The 20,810-nt window shown below is 38.6% G+C and overlaps 1 protein-coding gene across 1 annotated transcript in view; it reads left to right on the top strand.

Annotated features, from left to right (window-relative positions):
* Positions 1-266: 266 nt before the first annotated feature.
* The window catches only part of LOC102859124 (ubiquitin-like protein 4A-like), a 49,916-nt gene continuing 29,372 nt past the window's right edge, over positions 267-20,810 (top strand). The window contains exons 1-2 of the mRNA XM_006884489.1: positions 267-366; positions 4,871-4,952. Coding sequence (XP_006884551.1) covers positions 267-366; positions 4,871-4,952 — 182 coding nt within the window. The remainder of the gene's footprint in view (positions 367-4,870; positions 4,953-20,810) is intronic.

Below are 20,810 nucleotides of genomic sequence, written 5' to 3' on the forward strand. Positions count from 1 at the left end.
GTTCTGCATATAGCTTAAAAAGGTATGGAGATAGGACACATCCCTGGTGTACATCCTTCTTAATATTGGACCATGTATGATAGCCCTTTACAAAGAATAATCTATCCCAGCAATATGTCTAAAGTATGAGAAGCAAACTGTCAGATATGTGATGTACCTCTAACAATAAACCATAGAAACAATCTGGCATGGTAATATCATGGCACAAGTCAACCTTCTTTTGCCTTAGCTTAGTTTTGGGGTGAAACAGCAGGATGGACACCCACATGGCTCCTGGGGTCTTAAAACTGATGCCTATCCAACTGATGCATCTGAATGGGACATCAGGTGGCTCCCACGGCCTTCCAGAAAAGGACCTAGTGGATGGTATGTCTGAATGCGACCCTGAGCTGTAGTTCCTGAATATACACAGACATATACATATGTGTAAATGTGCATATATGTGCAGGTTTTCAGAGGCAGTTAATCACACAAGAGGAAATTGCCCATATTGTTCCTGCAGAGCAGCTGGTGGATTTGAATCTCATGCTTTCAGCACTGCAACACAGCTTCTTAACACTAGGCCATACGTATATATTCTTGTTCTTGTTATGTGCCGTCAAGTCGCCTGTCCTGAGACAGTCTCACTGACTCTAATATGCCTACCACCCCTTTCCCCAGCTACTGTATCAATCCATCTCACCCAGGTGCTTCCTCTCCTGCACTGTCCATACACCCATCTGAGCATGATGTCCTTCTCTAAGAAGTGGTAACACCTGGCCACATGCCCAGCGTAGAGAGGTGGAGTTTCAAAATGACAGCCTCCAAGGAGAAACTTGGTTTTACTCTCTCCCAGAGAGTTTTCTTGGTAGTCCATGTATGTTCAAGACACTTCTCTAGCACCACAACTCAAAGGTATCAATTCCTCTTCTATCCTTCTTAGTCATCATCCAGCTCTCTGATGCACAGCAAGATCATGGACTACTTCAGGCTCACCTTTGTCTTTAGACTGACATAATTGTTTCTCAGTACTCTGGAAAGGTCCCAGAGAGTAGAGTTACCTAATGTGATTCGCCTTTTGATTTTCTGACTGCAGGTCCCAAAAATGTTGATTGAGGAGCCGAGCAAGCCGTAACTGTTAAAAATCCCAATCTCTTCCTCATCTATCGTGGTGCTGCCAATTGTCCCAGTGGTGAGAATGTTTGTCTTCTTGATGTTGAGTTTCAATCTATATTAAAGATTACAATCTCTGACCCTTCAGATCCTCTTCAGTTTCAGCAAGCAAGATTGTGTTATCTGCATAACACATGTTGTTAATGAATCTTCCTCCAATCCTGATGCTACATTCCTCCTAATAAATCTCAGCCTCCAAAATGAACTGTTCTGAATATAGATACACTCCCATCCTGATTTTGAACCATGCATTGTTTCCCTGCTCTGTTCTGAGGACTGCTTCCTGATGCAAGTACAGGTTTTGCATAAACACAGTCAAGGATCTTGTATTCCCATCTTCCTGGATCTGTTGTGATCCACAGTCAAATGCCTTAACATAGTCAATGAAACACAAATATACATTCCTCTGGAACTCTTTGCTCTCTGCCAATATCTATTTGACATTGGTTATAAGGTCTCTAGTGCCATGGCCTCTTCTAAACCCAGCTTATACTTCTAGTAGTTCTCTGTCAGTGTTCTCCAATAGTTTCTGGATAGTCTTCAACAATATTTAGCTTGTGTGTGATATGAGTGATATGAGTGATATTGTACAATACTTCCACACTCTGTCAGATGACCTTTTTTGGAATGAGAATAAATATGAATCTCTATAAATCAGTTGGCCAAGGTAGTTGTCCTCCAGATATCTTCATACAACATTGTGAGCATGTCCAAAGCATCACCTGTTGAAATATGTCAATTGGTAGTCCATCAATTCCTGGGGCTTTATTTTTTGTCAAGTCCTTCAGAGCAGGCTGAACTTTCTCATTATGACCATTGTTTCCTGATCATATGATCATATGTTGTTTCTTGAAATTCTTCTGTGTCAGCCAATTCTTTTTGGTACAGTGACTTTGTATACTCCTTTCATCTTCTTTTAATACTTCCTGGATCATTCAATATTTTGCCCATAGCATTCTTAAGTATTGCAACTCTAGACTTTAATTTTATTTTTAGTTCTTTCAGCTTAAGAAATGCCTAGCAAATATGTATGTGTGTATATACATAATATTTATACACACTGTATATATTATGTACACATATTGTTGTTAGGTGCCATTGAGTCAAGTATGACTCATGGAGAGCTTAGGTATAAAAGATCTAGAACCCTGTCTATCCTGTGCTATCCTCACATTTTCTGACTCACTAAAGCCCATTGCTTAAGTCACTGTGCCAATCCATCTGGTTGAGGGTCTTCCTAACCTTCACCAACTATCCACCATTTCTAGTATCATCCCTCTTTGCAACATGCCCAAAATATATAAGGTGAAGTCTCATTATTCTTGCCTCTAAAGAATACTTCAGGTGTATCCTCTCCAAAACTTATAAAGTTTGTTGTTGTTAAGTGCCGTCGAGTCGTAGGTGACTCATAGCAACCCTATGAAAGAAAGTCCTCCATCCACAGTTGAGTAGTTGTGTGACTTTTATCCTTTCTCCATGTTCGTGGGGTTTCCCAAGGCAAGCTATTTACGGAAGTGTATGACACTCCTGCTTCCAAGCTTGTTTTAGCTGGGGAGCGCCACCAAACACTGTCAGCCATGGGTAACCGTTATCACATTTGACAGTGTCACAGTGTTCAGCTTCACAGTGAACACAATTTGCTTCTGTGCGGCAAGTGGACACACCAAGGCTATATGACCTAGAAAAATGTTTAACCAAAAGCAATTAAAGACAGGCTTTAGGGCTGCAGATTAGAGTCACCCACCTGTGGCTTGGTAGCATGGCATTTGGTCCAATAGGCCGACTGGTCTCTCCCTACGTTGTTAAGTGCCATCAGGTCACAGGCGACTGACTCATAGCGACCTTATGAATGAAAGTCCTCCACAACTGCATGACTTTCAACCTTTCTCCATGTTTGTAGAAGGAGAATTGAGCTGTGGTGCCAGAGAAGAGTATTGAGTAGATCATGGACAGCTAAGAGAATGAACACGTTCATCCTGGAAAGGGTGAAGCCAGGCTTCTCCTTGGAAGCAAGGATTCTGAAGCTCCATCTGACATATTTTGGACATGTTGTGAGGAGAAACCAGTCCTTGGAGAGAGACCTTATGCTTGGGAGGGTGGAGGGACAACACAGGAGAAGAAGACCCATGATGAGATGGATTGATTCAGTGACTGGAATAATGGAGTAGGTGTATTAGAGACAATAAGACTGGCACAGGATAGAACAGGGTTTAGCGCTCTTGTACATAGGGTTGCTATGAGTTGCAGGCAACTTAATGGCACATGACAACAAATTTGAGTATAAAAGTCTTATCCTGGCAGGTAGTCTGCTACTTTTCCTTAATTATATCTCACACGAAACAAAATTAGAGAGCCAATTTTCTGTAAGCCAATGGATAGGGTATGTAGAGATAAAGAATGACAGAGGGGGAAGTTAGTCATCAGACAAAAGGAAAAGTGAGGCATGTTATTATTAGAGTCACATCTCAGACTTAAAATTTAAAGACTTTTTAAAGAGTATCCAAAACACAATCAATTCACTAATTGTAATTCAAGCCATATATGCTATATTCTGGAATGTGTTTGGTAAAGGCATACATTGGAGGAATATTTACTTTATAAAGCAGGCTGAGAGAAAACTTGTTTTCAGGAACTCATAAGACAAAGCCAACCTGTGAAGTTTTAGGAAGATAGAATAGTTATGCTGTCGTCTCATGTCATATTAGAATTTATATTAATTTCTCTCCACAAGTCAAACATTTAAGGTAAGAAACTGATTAGTGAGTTAAAGATTTAAGAAGGAACTGCATTAGGAAATGTTGAGACTTCTTACATGCAGCATCCAGCTTTTATTCTGACAGGCTTTCAGCAAACAGCTACTCATGCTGAAGGTTGCTGCTGTTGTGTAGCATAGAGTTGGAACCGACACATAACTGATTGTCCTGAGGCTTAGCCCCATGCAATGTTTGCAAGGGATTTACCTGAGGTCACTGGGAAGCCAGACCCTTAACAAGGATTTAATCATCCATTACAGGTTATCAAACTTTCATCTGGTGTCCAGGATTATTTATTAGTTTAACCAGCTGATAAATAGGAGAAACTCTTTCAGACACAAATCTTACTCTGAATTTCTGGGAAGGAGATATACTTAAAACTCATATTAACAACTCCTTGGTGTTTCTCGGAATCGCATTTCCCTATTCCATCAGCCTGTGTCTTTCAGATGAGTAGAGCCACCTGAGTTTCATGAGTGGGCATATAATTAAGATCTGGCCAATCAGGTAGTCCATCTCCTTGACCATTGTGTTTGCATGACCAGTTCAGCCATGGTCATATGATTATAGTTGGTCTAGTGGTACTCAACCAAGGCATTTTTCTTGTAAGTGGGGGAAGAGAAACTTCCTTTATTGAAGTTGCTACCCTTTGTTGGATGAAAAACTGGAAACAATAGAGTTCACCACATGAACTAAACCAGTCAGAGAATGAAGCCAGTGCAGAGGAAAGCAAAGCCAAAACACGGAGAGACTTGAATCCTGATGACATTATGTGTACTCTTGGCTCCAACCATGCCTGAAGCTAGTATAACTCCCTGAACTGTTCAGTTATGTGAACCAATAAAGTCATTTTTGCTTAAATAAAAAAATCATATTAAATATTCACTATGAGACTGTAAAGAGATAGTGTAGTAGTGGTAGAGTAAAGAGTTTCACTGAAAACCAAAAATATGTCTCTCTGGCAGTTTTAATCCGCCAGAAACTCCAAGTGAGAAAGATAGACAATCAACTTTCATGGGATATACAGCATTGGAAACCCACTGGAAGGTAAACTGTAAGTCAATTTCTATTTAACAGTAATAAAAGAGGACGCTACGGTATTTTATTTAAAAGAATATGAGAACTGAAGCACAAACTGAGATTTGTACACCAATGCTCATACCAGCATTATTCACCATTGCAAGAACAAGGAAGAAGCCCAAATGTCCAGTCACAAATGAATGGATTGAGAAATTATGGTACATTCACACAATGGAATACTATACAGCATGCAGGAGAAATAACTCTGTAAACTATTACCTAACTTGGGAGGGACTGGAGAGCCTTATGCTGAGTAAACTAACTCAGTCACATAAGGATAAATATTGGATAAAACCAATTTATTTTAGAATGAGTATAAGGATCCAGATGTGTAGGAGAGGCTGGAAGCAGAGGGATGTGGATGTGCAGGAGGAAGTGGGGGGCATTAATCACTAGGTTGTACAATTTGATGGATGAGGGGGTGAGGGAAATTGAAAGAGTTTGTTCAAATTTGTATTTGAATTTTGTAAATTAACTATTAGAAAAATTTAAAAATTATTAAAAAAAGAAAAGGAAAACAAAACAAAAAATGAAACTAGTATCCATCACCAAAACTGGATTGACGAGAGTAGATAAACATGTCTTTTATAATAATGTCAATGCTTATTAATAAGAGCTCTGAATTCAATATGTACATAATGAGAACACATATTTTACTTAGAAAAGACTCCTTGTATGATTATTGTCATAGAGAAGAGGAAGAAGAAAAACTATGATTTAGCCATTAATTCGTAACATCCATTCATTCATAAGATAGCTCTTGTGAGAAATTTCTATAACCAAAGGACTGTTTCCCAGCATTCTGATCCTAAAATAAGATGACAAGTGTTTGGAATCCGCATGATAACAGGTAACTTCATCAAGGTTGTATCTCTGGACTAGTAGAAGTGTTTTTTATTATACCTACATTAACTGTATTTTCAGTACTATATCTAATAGTTTTCCTGAGTCATTCATAAAGTTTTGAAAGGCCTGTTATTTCTGAAGTGTATGGCTGAACCTACTTCTTCATCTGTCTAATTGTGTAAACTCCTCTGAAATCTACCTATCATGGGTAACTGTGCTGGTATTTGAAATACTGATGGCATAGCTATCAACATCACAACATCAATAACATAGTTTTCAATATCATGAGTTCATTTTAATTGGATCTACCATTAGCACTTAGAGTAACAGCAGTCAAGCAATCAAAAGTTATGTTGCTTTGGGAAAATATGCGTTGAAACAGCTCTTCAAAATCCAAAAGAGCAGCAAAGTCAGTTTAAAGACTGTGATGTGCCTGATTGAGGTAAAATCTTTTAAATTACTTACTATGTATCTGAAAATTGGATGATTAAGGTTTATGATAGAAGAAAAATCTCTGCCTTTGAATTGTGGTGTTGGAGTAGAGTACCAAGTATCCCATGGACTGCCACAAGAATGGACAAGTCTGTCCTGAAAGAAGTCAAACCAAAGTGCTCCTAAGAGGCAAGTAATAGCGAAACTTGGTCTCACATATTTTGTTCATGTTGTCAGGAGGGCCCAATCCTTGGAAAAATTCATTGTGCTGGGAAAGACGGAGGGTTAGAGGAAGAGCTGACTTCATTTTTCTTTAGCATTTTCTAGTATTTTTTTAATGTTGCTGTTAGTTGCCACTGAGTCGTAGGCTACTCATAACGACCTTATGAAAGAAAGACCTGGACACCTGTATAACTTAAGTCCTTTCTCCAGGTTTATAGGGTTTCCAGAAGCATGCTATTAGAGAAGTGGATGCCACTCCTGCTTCCAAGTTTGTTTTAATCGGGAAGCTTCACTAAACACTGTCCACCATGGGTAATCATTCTCTCATTTGACTCATCAGTGTCACAGTGTTCAGATTAATTGCAACCCCGAGGTACCTCTGTACAGCAAGTGGACATACCAGGGTTATACGAACCAGGAGAATGTTTCACCAAAAACAATTAAAGGCAGGCCTGAGGGCTGTTGATTAGAGCCATTCACCTTTGGCTTGGGAGCATGACTTTCTGTCCACTAGACCAACTGATCTCTCTCTATGCCATTATTGTTGTTAAGTGCTGTCGAGTCATAGATGACTCAAAGCTACCCTATGAACGAACAACCTGGACACCTGTGTCTCTTGTTATACTACTTTATTTAAAAAATTTGAATAAATTGTTTCCAGACCAGATTCTTCCAATTTCCCTTACCTCCCCAACAAGTTGTCCAACCTCATGATTAATTCCCTCTATCCCTGCACAGTACACTTGATTAGTACACAGTACTATTGATCAGTACCCAGAACACTTAATCATTCTAATGTGAAACCTGTACTTGAACCAAGAGGCAGTCATCGGAACAGAGCAGGGAAACACCGCATGGTTCAAAATTGGGAAAGGCATGTGTCCTATCTCCACACTTTTCAACCTGTGTGCAGAACAGATTATCCGAGAGGCTGGGCTCTATGAGGAGGAGCGCGGTGTCAGGATTGGTGGAAGATCTATTAACAATCTGCATTATGCAGATGACACAAGCCTGCTTGCTGAATCTGAGGAGGACCTGATGCACTTGCTGCACAGAGTCAAGAACTGCAATTTTCAGTATGGATTGAGGCTCAAATGTCAAGCAGACAAAGATTCTCACCACCGGACCAATTGGCAGCATCAGGATGGATGGTGAAGAGATTGAGATAGTTCACAGCTTTAGTTTGTTTGGCTCCACAGTCAACACACTTGGTACCAGTAGCCAGGAAATAAAAAAAATGTATTGCGATTGGAAAGTCTGCTGTTAGGGACCGCTCAAAAGTACTGAAGAGCAATGTTGTCACTCTGGAGATTAGTCCAGGTGCATCTGATACAGGTCATGGTCTTCGCAATCGCTTGTTATGCATCAGAGAGTTGGACAATGACTAGGGAGGATAGAAGGAGAATTGATACCTTTGAGCTGTGTTGCTGGAGAAGAGTATTGAATATACAGACACACAGAACAGTGGAACAGAATTGAGAATTCAAAAATAGACCCAACTATCTAAGGTTAACTGATATTCAACAAGGAAATCAAAGCTATTCAATGGGGAAATCACAACCTCTTCAACAAATGGTGCTGGCAAAACTGGACTTTCAACTGCAGAAAGCTGAAACAGGATCCACATCTCACACCATGCACAAAAATCAACTCAAGGTGGATCAGAGGCCTGAGAATAAAGCCTCAAACCATAAAGTCCATAAGACACAAACTTAAATCAAGCTTAGAAGCCCTAGTCAATGGTATAAAGAGACTGCGAAACATAACCAGAAATGCACAATCTGAAGAAGATAAAATAGATTAGTGGGACCTTCTAAAGATTATATCCTGTGTGCATATTTAGCATTTTGTAGATGTCCTTGGCAGAAGATTTTCCCAATGCAATATGTCTTTTGGTTTCTTAACTACTACTGTCTTGGGTGTTGATTGTGATAAAATAATTGACATCATGGTTTCACCTGTTGACATATACTTAATACACTTCAGACTCTGATGGTCTAGTAGTGAGAAACTGTGCTAAACCTCTAAGGGCAAGCAGTTCAAATCTGCCAGCTGCTTCTCAAGATTGAGAAATTTGGGCAATCCCCTCCCATGCAAATAAACTCCCTCTGAAAACCTGCAACCTGCTGACAGGTCAGCTATGGGTTGATTCCAACTCAACAGTATACAACAAAAATCTTAGTAAGATGGTACATGTGGACTGGCTCACATCTTTCATCAAGCAGAAACTCTGATCTAATGAGGAACCCAACTTCAGTCTTCTCCTGGTCTGGCAGATACATCGTCTAGCCAGTTTGTTTACTATTTCATATAGTGTGGTGTTAAGGGCTTATTGGTCCAAATGACTGTCCTAGGCATTGACTTTGACTTTTCCATATGGATGAGCAAGAATATGTAAATAGGATTTGTTACCCTAGCCACTAGCAGAGTGGCTAGTCTTGCTACTAAATAGAGCAGATTCAGCATGTTTTGAGAATGTAACCACCAGTAACAAAGTAGAGAATATAGTGCATGCTCTTCATAGCTAGAGATCTTGTACCAGCCAAACCTGCTGAGGAGCAGAGAACCAGAGATATGATGTGAGACAGAGCTGACCTGGAAATGCTACCTTGTGAAACGAAAGCTAAGAGCCTTTGCCCAAATGTGTTGGTAGGTGAGGAGGGAAAGCCACAATTAGCAAGACTGAGAGACTTATTGGGAACTCTAGTGGCCTAGGGACTGCTAGGAAAACAAACAGATTCATCCTGGAAAAGGTTAAACCAGGTGGCTCCTTGGAGGGAAGGATTCTGGGGCATTGTCTGACATACTTTGGACATGTTGTGAGGAGAGACTGGTCCTTGGAGAGGGACATCATGCTTGGGAGAGTGGAGGGACGGTGCGGGAGAGGAAGACCCTCTATGAGGTGGATTGATTCAGTGACTGGGGTAATCGGGATGGGAGTGTCAGAGACAGTGCGATTGGCACAGGACAAAGCAGAGTTTAGGGCTGTTGTACATAGGGTCGCTATGAGTCGCAAGCAACTCAACGGCACATAACAATAACAACAACAACAACAGTGGCCTAGTGGTAAGAAGCTTCACTGCAAGCCTGAAGGCACAAGATTCAAATCCAACAGTTGCCCTGCAGAAGAAGGATGGGAAATCTTCTCTTGCGCAATTCACTGCCTCTGAAAATTTTCTGGAGGGTCATCAGAGGATAAAATTGATGAATAGGACATTTTAAAGATTAAATCCCTGTGTGCATCAGCAGTACAAAACAATAACAACAGCAAGAAATTTTTAACACTAGCTTAAAGTTGCCAAGTTGGAGGCTGAGGTGCCTGTGCAGACATTTTAGAAGTTATTCGGATGGAGTGATTGCATCTTGCTGCCAACATAAACTATAGATTTTAACTTTCTTGCCATATGTTCTGAGTGGTCTGCATGCTATTGTAATGAATTTTGGACCCAGTAAAGCAGTAAGATCAGTGTTAAAATTAGTAGAATGAGATATGGGAGTCTGGGAGACATGTCTGAGCTCATAGGAATTGGTTCTGTATTGGAGATGTTTTCGACAGAAACATTTCATTTCCGTGGAGTTTGTAGAGGTCCAGTATGGCCGTCTCCATGCTCTTTTTACACATAGCAAGCATTTTTGTTTGATATTTATTTGCTTGCTTGTTTTATAGTTTGCTTTCATGAGTACAGCACTTGTGTATTTGTGTTGTGTATTGGGGTGACTTATGTGTTACTGTGATGTGAGGAAATTATACTACCAATATTTCAAGTCCCAACAGGGTCATCCAAGGTGGACAGGTTTCATGGGAGCTTTCAGATTGATACAAAGAATTAAGGCTAACTATCCACTTCTTAAACAACAGACCTTCAAAAACCCTGTGAATAATAGAGGAATATTGTTAGATATGGTGATGGAAGATGAGTACTTCAGGTTGGATATCAATAAAAATGAGAAGAAACAGCTACAAATATCTATTAGTATTTGGAACATGTAACATTGAAGTATGAACCTAGAAAAAAAGGAAATTATTAAAAACGAAATGGAATACATAAAAATTGACACCCTAGGCATTTGTGACCTACTAGACATTTGTGATGGACTGGTGGCGGCCATTTTGAAACTGAAAACTGTATGACGTAGTATAATTAAATGATATAATATGTATTAGATTTATAATATAAATAGGAAGCCACTCCTTGGAGGCAAAGATTCTGGGGCTTCGTCTGACATACTTTGGACATGTTGCCAGGAGGGACGCGTTCTGGGAGAGGGACATCATGCTGGGAAGGGTGGAGGGACAGCGCAGGAGGGGAAGACCCTCTATGAGATGGATTGATTCAGTGACTGGGGTAATCGGGATGGGTGTGTCAGAGGCAATGCGATTGGCAAAGGATAGATCAGGGTTTAGGGCTGTTGTACATAGGGTCGCTATGAGTCGCAAAGGACTCGATGGCACATAACAACAACAACAACTGATAGCCTAGTCCATGGGAAGTGCTATGCTAATCCAAAAGCTTTAGAAATTTGAGTCCACCAACTGCTCTGGTGGATCGGCAATGTCCTCCCTTCCAATTCACAGCTTCTGAAATCCTCAAGAGGATCAGCTATAATGTTTTGTTATTTATATGTTTAATGTTGTTGTTGTTGTTGTTATGAGTCATTGAGTCGCTTGCCTATGTACCAACAGCCCTAAACTCTGCTCTGTCCTGTGCCAGTCACACTCTCTCTGATACACCCATCCCAATTACCCCATTCACTGAATCAATCCACCTCATAGAGGGCCTTCCTCTTCTGCGCTGTCCCTCCACCCTATCGAGCATGATATTCTTCTCCAAGAACCAATCCCTCTTTACACCATGTACAAAGTATGTTAAACAGAGCCTCAGAATCCTTGCCTCCAAGGAGCCGCCCCGTTTAACCCTCTTCAGGATGAATCTGTTTGTTTTCCTAGCAGTCCTTGGTACCCTCAACACTCTTCTCCAGTACCATAGCTCAAAGGCGTCAATTATCCTTCTATCCTCCTTAGTCATGTTCCAACTCTCTGATGCATAACAATTGATTGCAAAGACCATGACCTGTATTAGATGCACCTTAGTCTCCAGACAGACACTTTGGAGAGGTCCCTAAGAGCAGATTTTCCCATCGCAATACATCTTTTGATTTCCTGGCTGCTGGTGCCAAGACTGTTGACTATGGAGCCAAGCAAACTAAAGCTGTCAACAATCTTTAGTCTCTTCACCATCTTATCCTGATGCTGCCAATTGGTCCAGTGGTGAGAACTTTGTCTTCTTGACATTGAGCCTCAATCCATTTTGGAGGCTGCAGGCCTTGACCCTCTGCAGCAAGCGCTTCAGGTCTTCCTCAGTTTCAGCAAGCAATGTGGGAATATCTATAAAGAAATTTATGCTAATCATCCTACTATTATTTATTTTGTAACACTTTTTTCCACACTTACTTTCTTGTGTTGTTAATACAAAGATTCATTGTCTACTGAGGCTTGTTTTTCATTTGTCAGTGCTGTGAGAAAAGAGAATACTTTTTTTTTCACATAAATGGCATGATCTTTTAACCTTATGATTCTTGAGGATTATCTCCTGACATATATTCACTAGTACGAATGCATTGCTTTCATATATAGAATTTAATAAATTTTACCTTATAATTAGATTTTTTTATATTCTCATGTATTGTATGTTGAGACTTTTATGTGGTATTGAGTCAATTGTGACTCATAGCTATCCTGTGAACAACAGATTTAAAAAATTCCTATCCTCTGTGTATCATTTACACATAGTTGTGTCATCCTCAATATCTCCAAGTCGTACTACTGATGAACAAATTGTGTGAACAAAGTTTTGAGAATATCTAATAAGTGCTACAACATGGACGAAACTTGAAGGCACAACACTGAGTAAATATCAGTTCAAAAAGAAAAATACTATATAATATAGATCGCATGAAATATCTAGAGTAGGAAAGGCTATGGAGATGAACATTTGCTAGTGATTATGAGGAAAGGAGGGAAGGGGGTTCTCATTATTCAGGGTACACTGAATTTCTATTAAGGCTGATCATATATAATTTGAGAATAGATAAGAATGATGATTCAGCAACTTGAAGACCCAAATTAAAATCGCTCAACTGTGCATGAGGTTATTGAATTATCAAATAGTTTCTAACATGTATTATTTGGTAAGACAAAAATAGAGAAAAATAGAAAAAAATGGCTTTGCATTTTGACCTGGTTTTAACACATAATAAAATGTACTTGAAATTTTTAAAAGAACAAATAGTTATGTGAAAATATACTAAATTTTATGTACTGTTCTATCACATATCTGTGCTGAAGCATAGAGAAGGGAAACTCCAAGAGGCAGTGGAACATAGAGATCAAGTAACTCTTCAAGCTACATATGATTTAAAAAAAAAGAAAAAAGAAAGGCCTCATTTCTTCTATCATATCATAAATCTGAATGTCTAAAAGTTCATGTTAACAAATATCTAGCTCTTTATTTTAAGTTGTATTATACTTTCCCTCATGGCATATATCATATCTTTATTTCTTGTTTCCTCAGTACCTAGTACTTGTTAAAAAATGCCTGCTTTTCTAGAAGGAATAAAAAAAAGGATGAATTTACTACCACAGCAGAATTGAGGCTGGAATAGACTAGGTCATGAAAACTAAGCAATAATAAGAAGCAGTAAAATATCTGCATCAGAGGTATAAGACAACGTGATTTTAAAACCTGTAAAATGATTGTCTTAAAAATGTTTATTATTTGCTGTGATGGAAACCCAATACTTTTCTTCAGTATTGGTTTCTATAAGCTTTGTGGCATCAAGATCAGAGGAAGACTCATAAATCACCTGAATTATGCAGATAACACAAACTTGCTTAAGGAAAGTGAGGAGGACTTTAAATCATTTGTTGCAAAAGACCAAAGATTACAGTGTTTAATATGGATTGCATCTCAAAGTCAAGAAAACAAAAATTCTTACCCCTACACCAATAGGAAACATCATGATAGAAAGAGAAAATATTAAAACTGTTAACAATGTAAACTTACTTGGATATACAATCAATATCCTTGGTACCCGCAGTCAGGACATCAGAAGATATATTTCTCTGGGAAAGTCGGCAGTTAAGGACTTCTCTAAATTATTGAGGAGTAATGATGTCAGTTTGAGGACTAAGGTGCATTTGGTTCAGGCCACGGTCTTTCCAATCAGTTGTTACGTATCTGTTGTTGTTGTTATGTGTCGTCGAGTCGTTTGCGACTCATAGCGACCCTATGTACAACAGCCCTAAACCCTGATCTATCCTGTGCCAATCGCATTGCCTCTGACACACCCATCCCGATTACCCCAGTCACTGAATCAATCCACCTCATAGACGGTCTTCCCCTCCTGCGCTGTCCCTCTACTCTACCCAGCATGATGTCCCTCTCTAAAGACCTGTCTCTCCTTACAACATGTCCAAAGTATATCAGACGAAGCTCCAGAATCCTTGCCTCCAAGGAGCAGCCTGGTTTAACCCTCCCTAGGATGAATCTGTTTGTTTTCTTGGCAGTCCATGGTACATTCCATACTCTTCTCCAGCACCACAGCTCAAAGCCGTCAATTCTCAAATTGATGCCTTTGATCTGAGATATTGGAGAAGAACACTGAACATCCCATGGTCTGCAAAAAGAACCAAAAATTTGTCTTGGTGAAGGTACATCAGAATGCTTTTAGGGGGTAAAGTATTAAAACTTCACCTCACATACTTTGGGCATGTTTCTGTTGTTGTTCAGTGCCATTGAGTTAAATGTGACCCATAGTAGCCCTATGAACAGATCTGAACCCTGACCTATCCTTTGCCATCTTCACACTTCTTGGCACAATAGAGATCATTGCAGTAGTCACGTCAATCCACTTAGTCAAGGGTCTTCTTTTCCTTTTGCCAAGCCTTTCTTTCCAAGTATCATGTTTCTCTCCAAGGAATAGCCCCTTCCTAGTAACAAGCCCAGAATATGTGAAGCCAAGATATGATCTTCATCTATTCTATCTGAATTTCAAGGTAATTTTAGGATTATGTTTGAGACAATGAACATCAATGATTCAAGAACACATGATTTATGGGATGATATCAAGGATATCATCCATGAAGAAAGGAAAAGTTCTTTACAAAGACAGAGGAGAAAGAACAATGGAAATCAATGTCAGAAGGGACTGTAAAAATTTCACTAGAGCATTAAGAAGCCAAAGCTAAGGGAAAACATTACAAAGCAAAGAAGCTGAACAGAAGAATGTCTGTGTTTTGTTGACTACTCAAAGGCATTTCTTTGACTGTGTATATGATAACAAATTATAGCTAATATTGAGAAGAATGGTAGTCTCAGTATACTTACTTTTATCTATGCAAAATTTTTCACCTTGTTTTCATCAACAATCAACACCCTTGGTATCAGCAGCCAGGAAATCAGAGGACATATTGCACAAGGCAAGTCTGCTATCAGGGACCTCTCCAAAATATTGAACAACAATGATGTCAATTTGAAGACTAAGATACACCTGATTCAGGTCATGGTCTTCTCAATTGTCTGCTATGCATCAGAGAGCTGGACAGTAAATAAGGATGACAGAAGAATAATTAATTCCTTTGAGTTTTAATGCTGAAGAGTACTGAATATCCCATGGACTGCCAAAAGAGCAAACAGATATGGTTTGGAGAAAGTACAGCCAGAGTGCCCCTTGGAGGCAAAGATGATAAAACTTTATCTTTCGTACTTTGGACATGGAGTTGGGTAAGGCACATCATGTCCCTTGGAAATGGACGTTATTTTCGTAAAAATGGAGACTCAGCAAAGGAGAGGAAGACCCGTCTATGAGATAAATTGACATGATGACTTCAGCAGTGGGCTCCAGTGTTTCAGTGTTGATGATAATAAGTTGATAATAAGCGTTCATAGTAACTATTCATAGGGTTGTTAAGAGTCATAGTCAACATGAAGTCATTTAACAACATCAGTGGTAAGGAGTTTTGTTAGCACCCCAAAGGTACATAATTTGAATCTATCAGACACTCTGAGCTATTCTCATCTCATTAGTTATCTCTGAAAATCCAATGGAGGGCCACCTTTGAATTGGTTCTGACTCAACGGTACACAGCAATAGCAACAACAATGACAAAATTGTTAGCAAGGAGGTGGAAAAAATGTGGTGCCCATAAATTTTTGTGGACGTCTCAGTCAGTATCTTAATTTTGAAGTAGTATTTGGGGAGCTATTTCCTTCAAAGCAGCTTGAACTTTTTCCTTCATCACCATAGGCTCTTGCTCATATGTTGTTTCATTAAATTCTTCTGTGTCTGCCATTTCTTTTTGATACAGTGACTCAATGTATTCTTTCCGTAAACATTTTCACCACTGGGCCATCACATTTTCACCATCAGGATGGATGGTGAAGAGATTGAGATTGTTCACAGCTTCAGTTTGCTTGGCTCCACAGTCAAAACTCTTGGCACCAGCAGCCAGGAAATTAAAAGACGTATTGTCATGGGAAAGTCTGCTGTTAGGGGACCTCTCCAAAGTACTGAAGAGTAATGGTATCTCTTTGGAGACTAAGGTACGTCTGATACAGGCCATGGTCTTTGCTATCACTTGTTATGCATCAGAGAGTTGGACAATGACTTAGGAGGTTAGAAGGAGAATTTGAGCTGTGGTGCTGGAGGAGAGTATTGACGGTACCATGAACTGCTGGGAAAACAAACAGATTCATCCTGGAAAGGGTCAAATCAGGCTTCTCTTGGAGGTAAGTATTCTAAGGCTTCGTCTAACATACTTTGGACATGTTGCAAGGAGGGACAGGTCCTTGGAGAGGGACATCATGCTTGGTAGGGTGGAGGAACAGCGCAGAAGTGGAAGACCTCCTATGAGGTGGATTGATTCAGTGATTTGAGTCATCAGGATGAGTGTTTCGGAGACAGTTCGATTGGCACAGGACAGAGCAAAGTTTAGGGCTGTTGTACATAGGGTCGCTATGAGTCTCAAGCGATTCGACAGCACATAACAACAACAACAGCATTTGGGGAGCATATCTGAACACAACCAGGAGTCCTAAAAAAAAAGGCCACAATGTTAGGAAAACCTTCCTGATTCTAAAGAGTGATGGGTGAAGGTATTAGGCTTTCAATCTAACTTTTATTATAGGAAGGAGTCTCACTGGAGATGAAGGAGATAAAACCAAAGGATTTTAAACATAAAAGGTATTGCTTTTTCTGTATGTCTCAAGAATGCTCTCTTCTTTCCATCTGCCATTTTTGTTGTTGTTGTTGTTATGTGCCATTGAGCCACCTGTGACTCATAGTGACCCTAAACCCTGCTCTATCATGTGCCAATCTTATTGTCTCTAACACACCTACCCTTATTACCCAGTCACTGAATCAATCCATCTCATCAAGAGTCTGTGTCTTTTGCACTGTCTGTCCACCCTTCCAACCCTTCCAAACATCCTTGCAACAAGTCCAGATTATGTCAGATGGAGCTTCAGAATCCTTGCCTCCAAGGAGCATCCTGGTCTCACCTTCTCTATGATGAACTTGTTTGTTCTCTAAGAAGTCTATGGTATATTCAATGCTCTTTGCAATTTTTTTTTTTAGTTTCTCTGATTGAACTCCTAAATAATCTTCCCATAAAAAAATGTCTATCCAAAAGTAGAGCAGTGTTTACAAAGTGTAAATTTAGTCTTGGGAAATTCTCCTTTTTCTCTTACTCCTTTTTCGATCTGTCTTAAAACATTTACTGACATCTTCTAATTTTTATGACTAAGCCAAAAATCAAACACCAATGTCAATGTGGGGCACTGATGACCTCCTTCTTCTTATACCACACTGTCCTTACTGTCTGTGTGTCTCTCGTCTGGACTTCCTCAGTTGTAAAATTCACCCAGATGTCTCTTTTAAGGTCTCTTTTAATGTCTCTACTAGACTGTATCCATTAGAGGGCTTCTGATGTCTCACTCCCTCACTTCTCCATTTAGTTTACTGACAATCATTTATCACAACCTAGTTTTACATTTCCTTACTCCTACACACATACTCTACACCTAGTGACACCTTTAATCTCTATGTCTGGAAAAAAATCTCCACCTACATGAGCACTGTGGTGTGCTTCTTCTTAACATAATCCACAAGGGAATATTGTATCTGGTTTGTGTGGTTATTTGATTCACTTCTTTCTCACTCATTGAGACTAAACTGTATGAGTGAAGAAATACGTCTGATTTCCTTTACATTGTTAAAAAGTGTCTCGGACAAATTTTGCAGATGAGTGAATAAAAGATTTATCTGCTTTCTACAAGTAATGATTGCTAAGTACACAATACAAGTACACACAAGTTAATGGTTAGAGGCTTGAGTCTCCTTAAATGAGTAGGAACTAAAGAATGGAGATTCAAAGTGTCAGGCTATCACCTCTCATTAACCTCAATCTGTCACTGTGGAATGATCACTGGGGACTCTCAAGCCATTTTCACCCTGCTGCCTCACAGTGTTTAAAGCTATCTTTTCAGATTAATGAGTTATACTGCATTGAAAAGAAGGCAAGGTGGTCTACTTGATAGACTTAAGTGAGGTGGATAAGGAGTTCCAGAGACTTTGTTAACTCTGGACTGAAAGGACTTGCAGTTTCAGCATAAATTAAGTCACATATGGATTTCCCTAGTATCACAGATAGGTTTGAATGAATCTACTAATTTAATAAAATAGAATATTTTAAAAGAAAAATATTTTTAGCTAAAACTCTCAATAATTTTCTTGATTTTCCTTATGGCTCTCCTTAAATGTAAGAGAACAGCAGTTTTTGTGTATTTCTCTCATTTCTTTCCCAACTTCAAACAATAACTACCTTGGCTTAGTCATTGCTAGGAATTTGTTTGAGGGTCCATAATTTTATTTTAAAGTTATTTAAAGACTATAAAAGACAAAGAAAATAGTAATAAAGACATATTGCTGAGTATAGAAATTGATATTGTTTTGTTAAGAGAATAACTGAAATAAGTATCATCATATTTTCTTTTAATTGTGACAAAGTAGTTAAAAAAATTTGCTTACTAAACAAAGACATTAACTTTCTGTATTCATTATATACTTTATCTGCCACTTAAAGTACTATTGCTTTTAGACAGGCTAATCTGCACTATTAGAATGACACCCTGTGGCCAGATGGTTCAATAGCCATATGTTAATTTACCATTTCCTTTGTTAACAAAGTCTTTGGAGAGTACAACTTGCATACAGTTTACAGACAAAATTATTTTCATTTTTAAATTGGTTGGATCAGGTCACAAGTGTTAAATACTAAATCTTAGTTAGACACACAGTAACAACTCACAGTATAAGCTGTTGTTAATGCTAGGTGCCTTCAAGTTGAGTTATGTTATATTATTATTTATGAACAGCAGATCTGCATCCTGTGCTATCCTGTGCCATCCTCATCATCTCTCACATGCTAGAGCCAATTATTGCAGACACTGTGTCAATGTATCTTACATGAAAATGTTTCTTTAAACTCAACTGATAATTTTTCCTAGCATTTGTATATCTCTGCTGTCTCCTTGAAGCCTCCATGGAACATTAGGTGTCTGTAGTAGGAGTAGTAGTTTTAGCATTGTTTTTTCACAACTGAAACATTGAGGCTCAATATAACAAGAGGTTGCTTGATTCAAAATTCTTGGAAATCCTATTGTAAAATAATTGATTGATACCTATAAATTTGATATGTACTAATTTGGTCATTTGAAATACACTTTGGCATAATGAGTAGGAGGTTTTGGGGCTCTACAGAAGAAATGTGGGCAAGTATCCTTCTGTGTGACTTACAGCCTCTGAAAACCTGGGGGAAGATCAGATAAGAGTTGGCTCGAACTCCACAACAATGAGTTGAATTGAGTTTCTGTTATAAAACCTAAAACAAAAGAAACTTTCTTCTACTGAAAAAATAGATATTGCATTATTAGCCTTTTTCTTCTTTTCTCTGCCTGTGTACATCTTACTAATCTTCAAGACCAATCAACCCTCAATTTTTTTGTATATTTAGTATAAAACCCTTGGAATTACTAAACTTTGGATCATTTATGGAAATAGTCTCTGTATAACTCATTTAGCAGTGATTCAACTTGGTGGAGTAGTCTTTAGGGAGTGATGCTGCATCCCAAAGGCCACCCTTCTTTGGTGGTTCAAATATACCTGCTGTTCTGCAGGAGAAAGAGAATTAATCTCTGAATTATTTACTTTTCCTGCATAGATTTGTCTTAAAAACATCATCAATGTAGAGTATTATGATCCTAACTAACCAGACAGGAGGACTCAAATAATTATTATCTGTCTTTCACACGTATTCTCACATTTAGCATATGTTGAACATAAACCTTGCTTTTGATTCTATGTTCATAGGTTTCACATAGTTAAACTGTATGCATGTATTTAAAATATCATAAAAGCAACCCCAAAGTAAAATATTTGGTTCTAGCCTATTACATATGTATGTAAAATGCTACCCAAATTTTATGCATATGCTGAAGAATATACATATTCTTTGTTTTTATTCACCATATTGATTTTATTTTCTCTATAAGTTTAGTTGTCTTCCTTATGTGCCTTGCTTGCTGACCTTGGGCAAACTTCATGCTTTATTCTGCCCTACTCATGTTTAATCTGCCACTATTTCTAAGTAGAATGGAAGATGAGGAAGTGTAGGATTAGAAGGCAGGAGGATCCCAGGAGATCAGACACTTGAGGGAGCTCTGAAATTTGAACTGTGCTGGCTTCCTAACCATCCTGAGTTCCAAAAAACAAAGACTTCAACCTTTCTTGTAAAAAGCAAACATTTTAAATCCAGTCTCTGGGTTACATTTCCACAGGTGTGCGACCTTGAAAAGTTATTCATATGCTTGAATTAAAAGGAAACATAGTGATGAGAGCTGATTTCACAGCTGTTAAATGTTTAATCTTTATTGTCAATAAACTTTATTCACAGAACCGATAAGATTTTCAGAAGGTGATAAAAACATCAACGCTACAACATCATTATAAAGAAAGAGGGTGGAAAATATGATAGAATATGTAAATAGTAATTATCATACTTATTACATGTATTTTCATTGTACAGTTTGCTATTTCCCTGCACTTGACAAAAGAGAAATTACACACACATATGCCTTACTCATTGCTGTCAAGTTAATTCTTACTCATAGTGACCCTTTAATAAATGTTCCAGATTGTAAATCTAATGTGAGGAGACTGCTTACATTTTTACTGTGAAGCCAAATAAATTGAATATACGTGTATATA

Source organism: Elephantulus edwardii, unplaced genomic scaffold, assembly GCF_000299155.1.
Source record: "Elephantulus edwardii isolate Elephantulus edwardi_28Jun2011 unplaced genomic scaffold, EleEdw1.0 scaffold00034, whole genome shotgun sequence".
NCBI classification, from domain to species: Eukaryota; Metazoa; Chordata; class Mammalia; order Macroscelidea; family Macroscelididae; genus Elephantulus; species Elephantulus edwardii.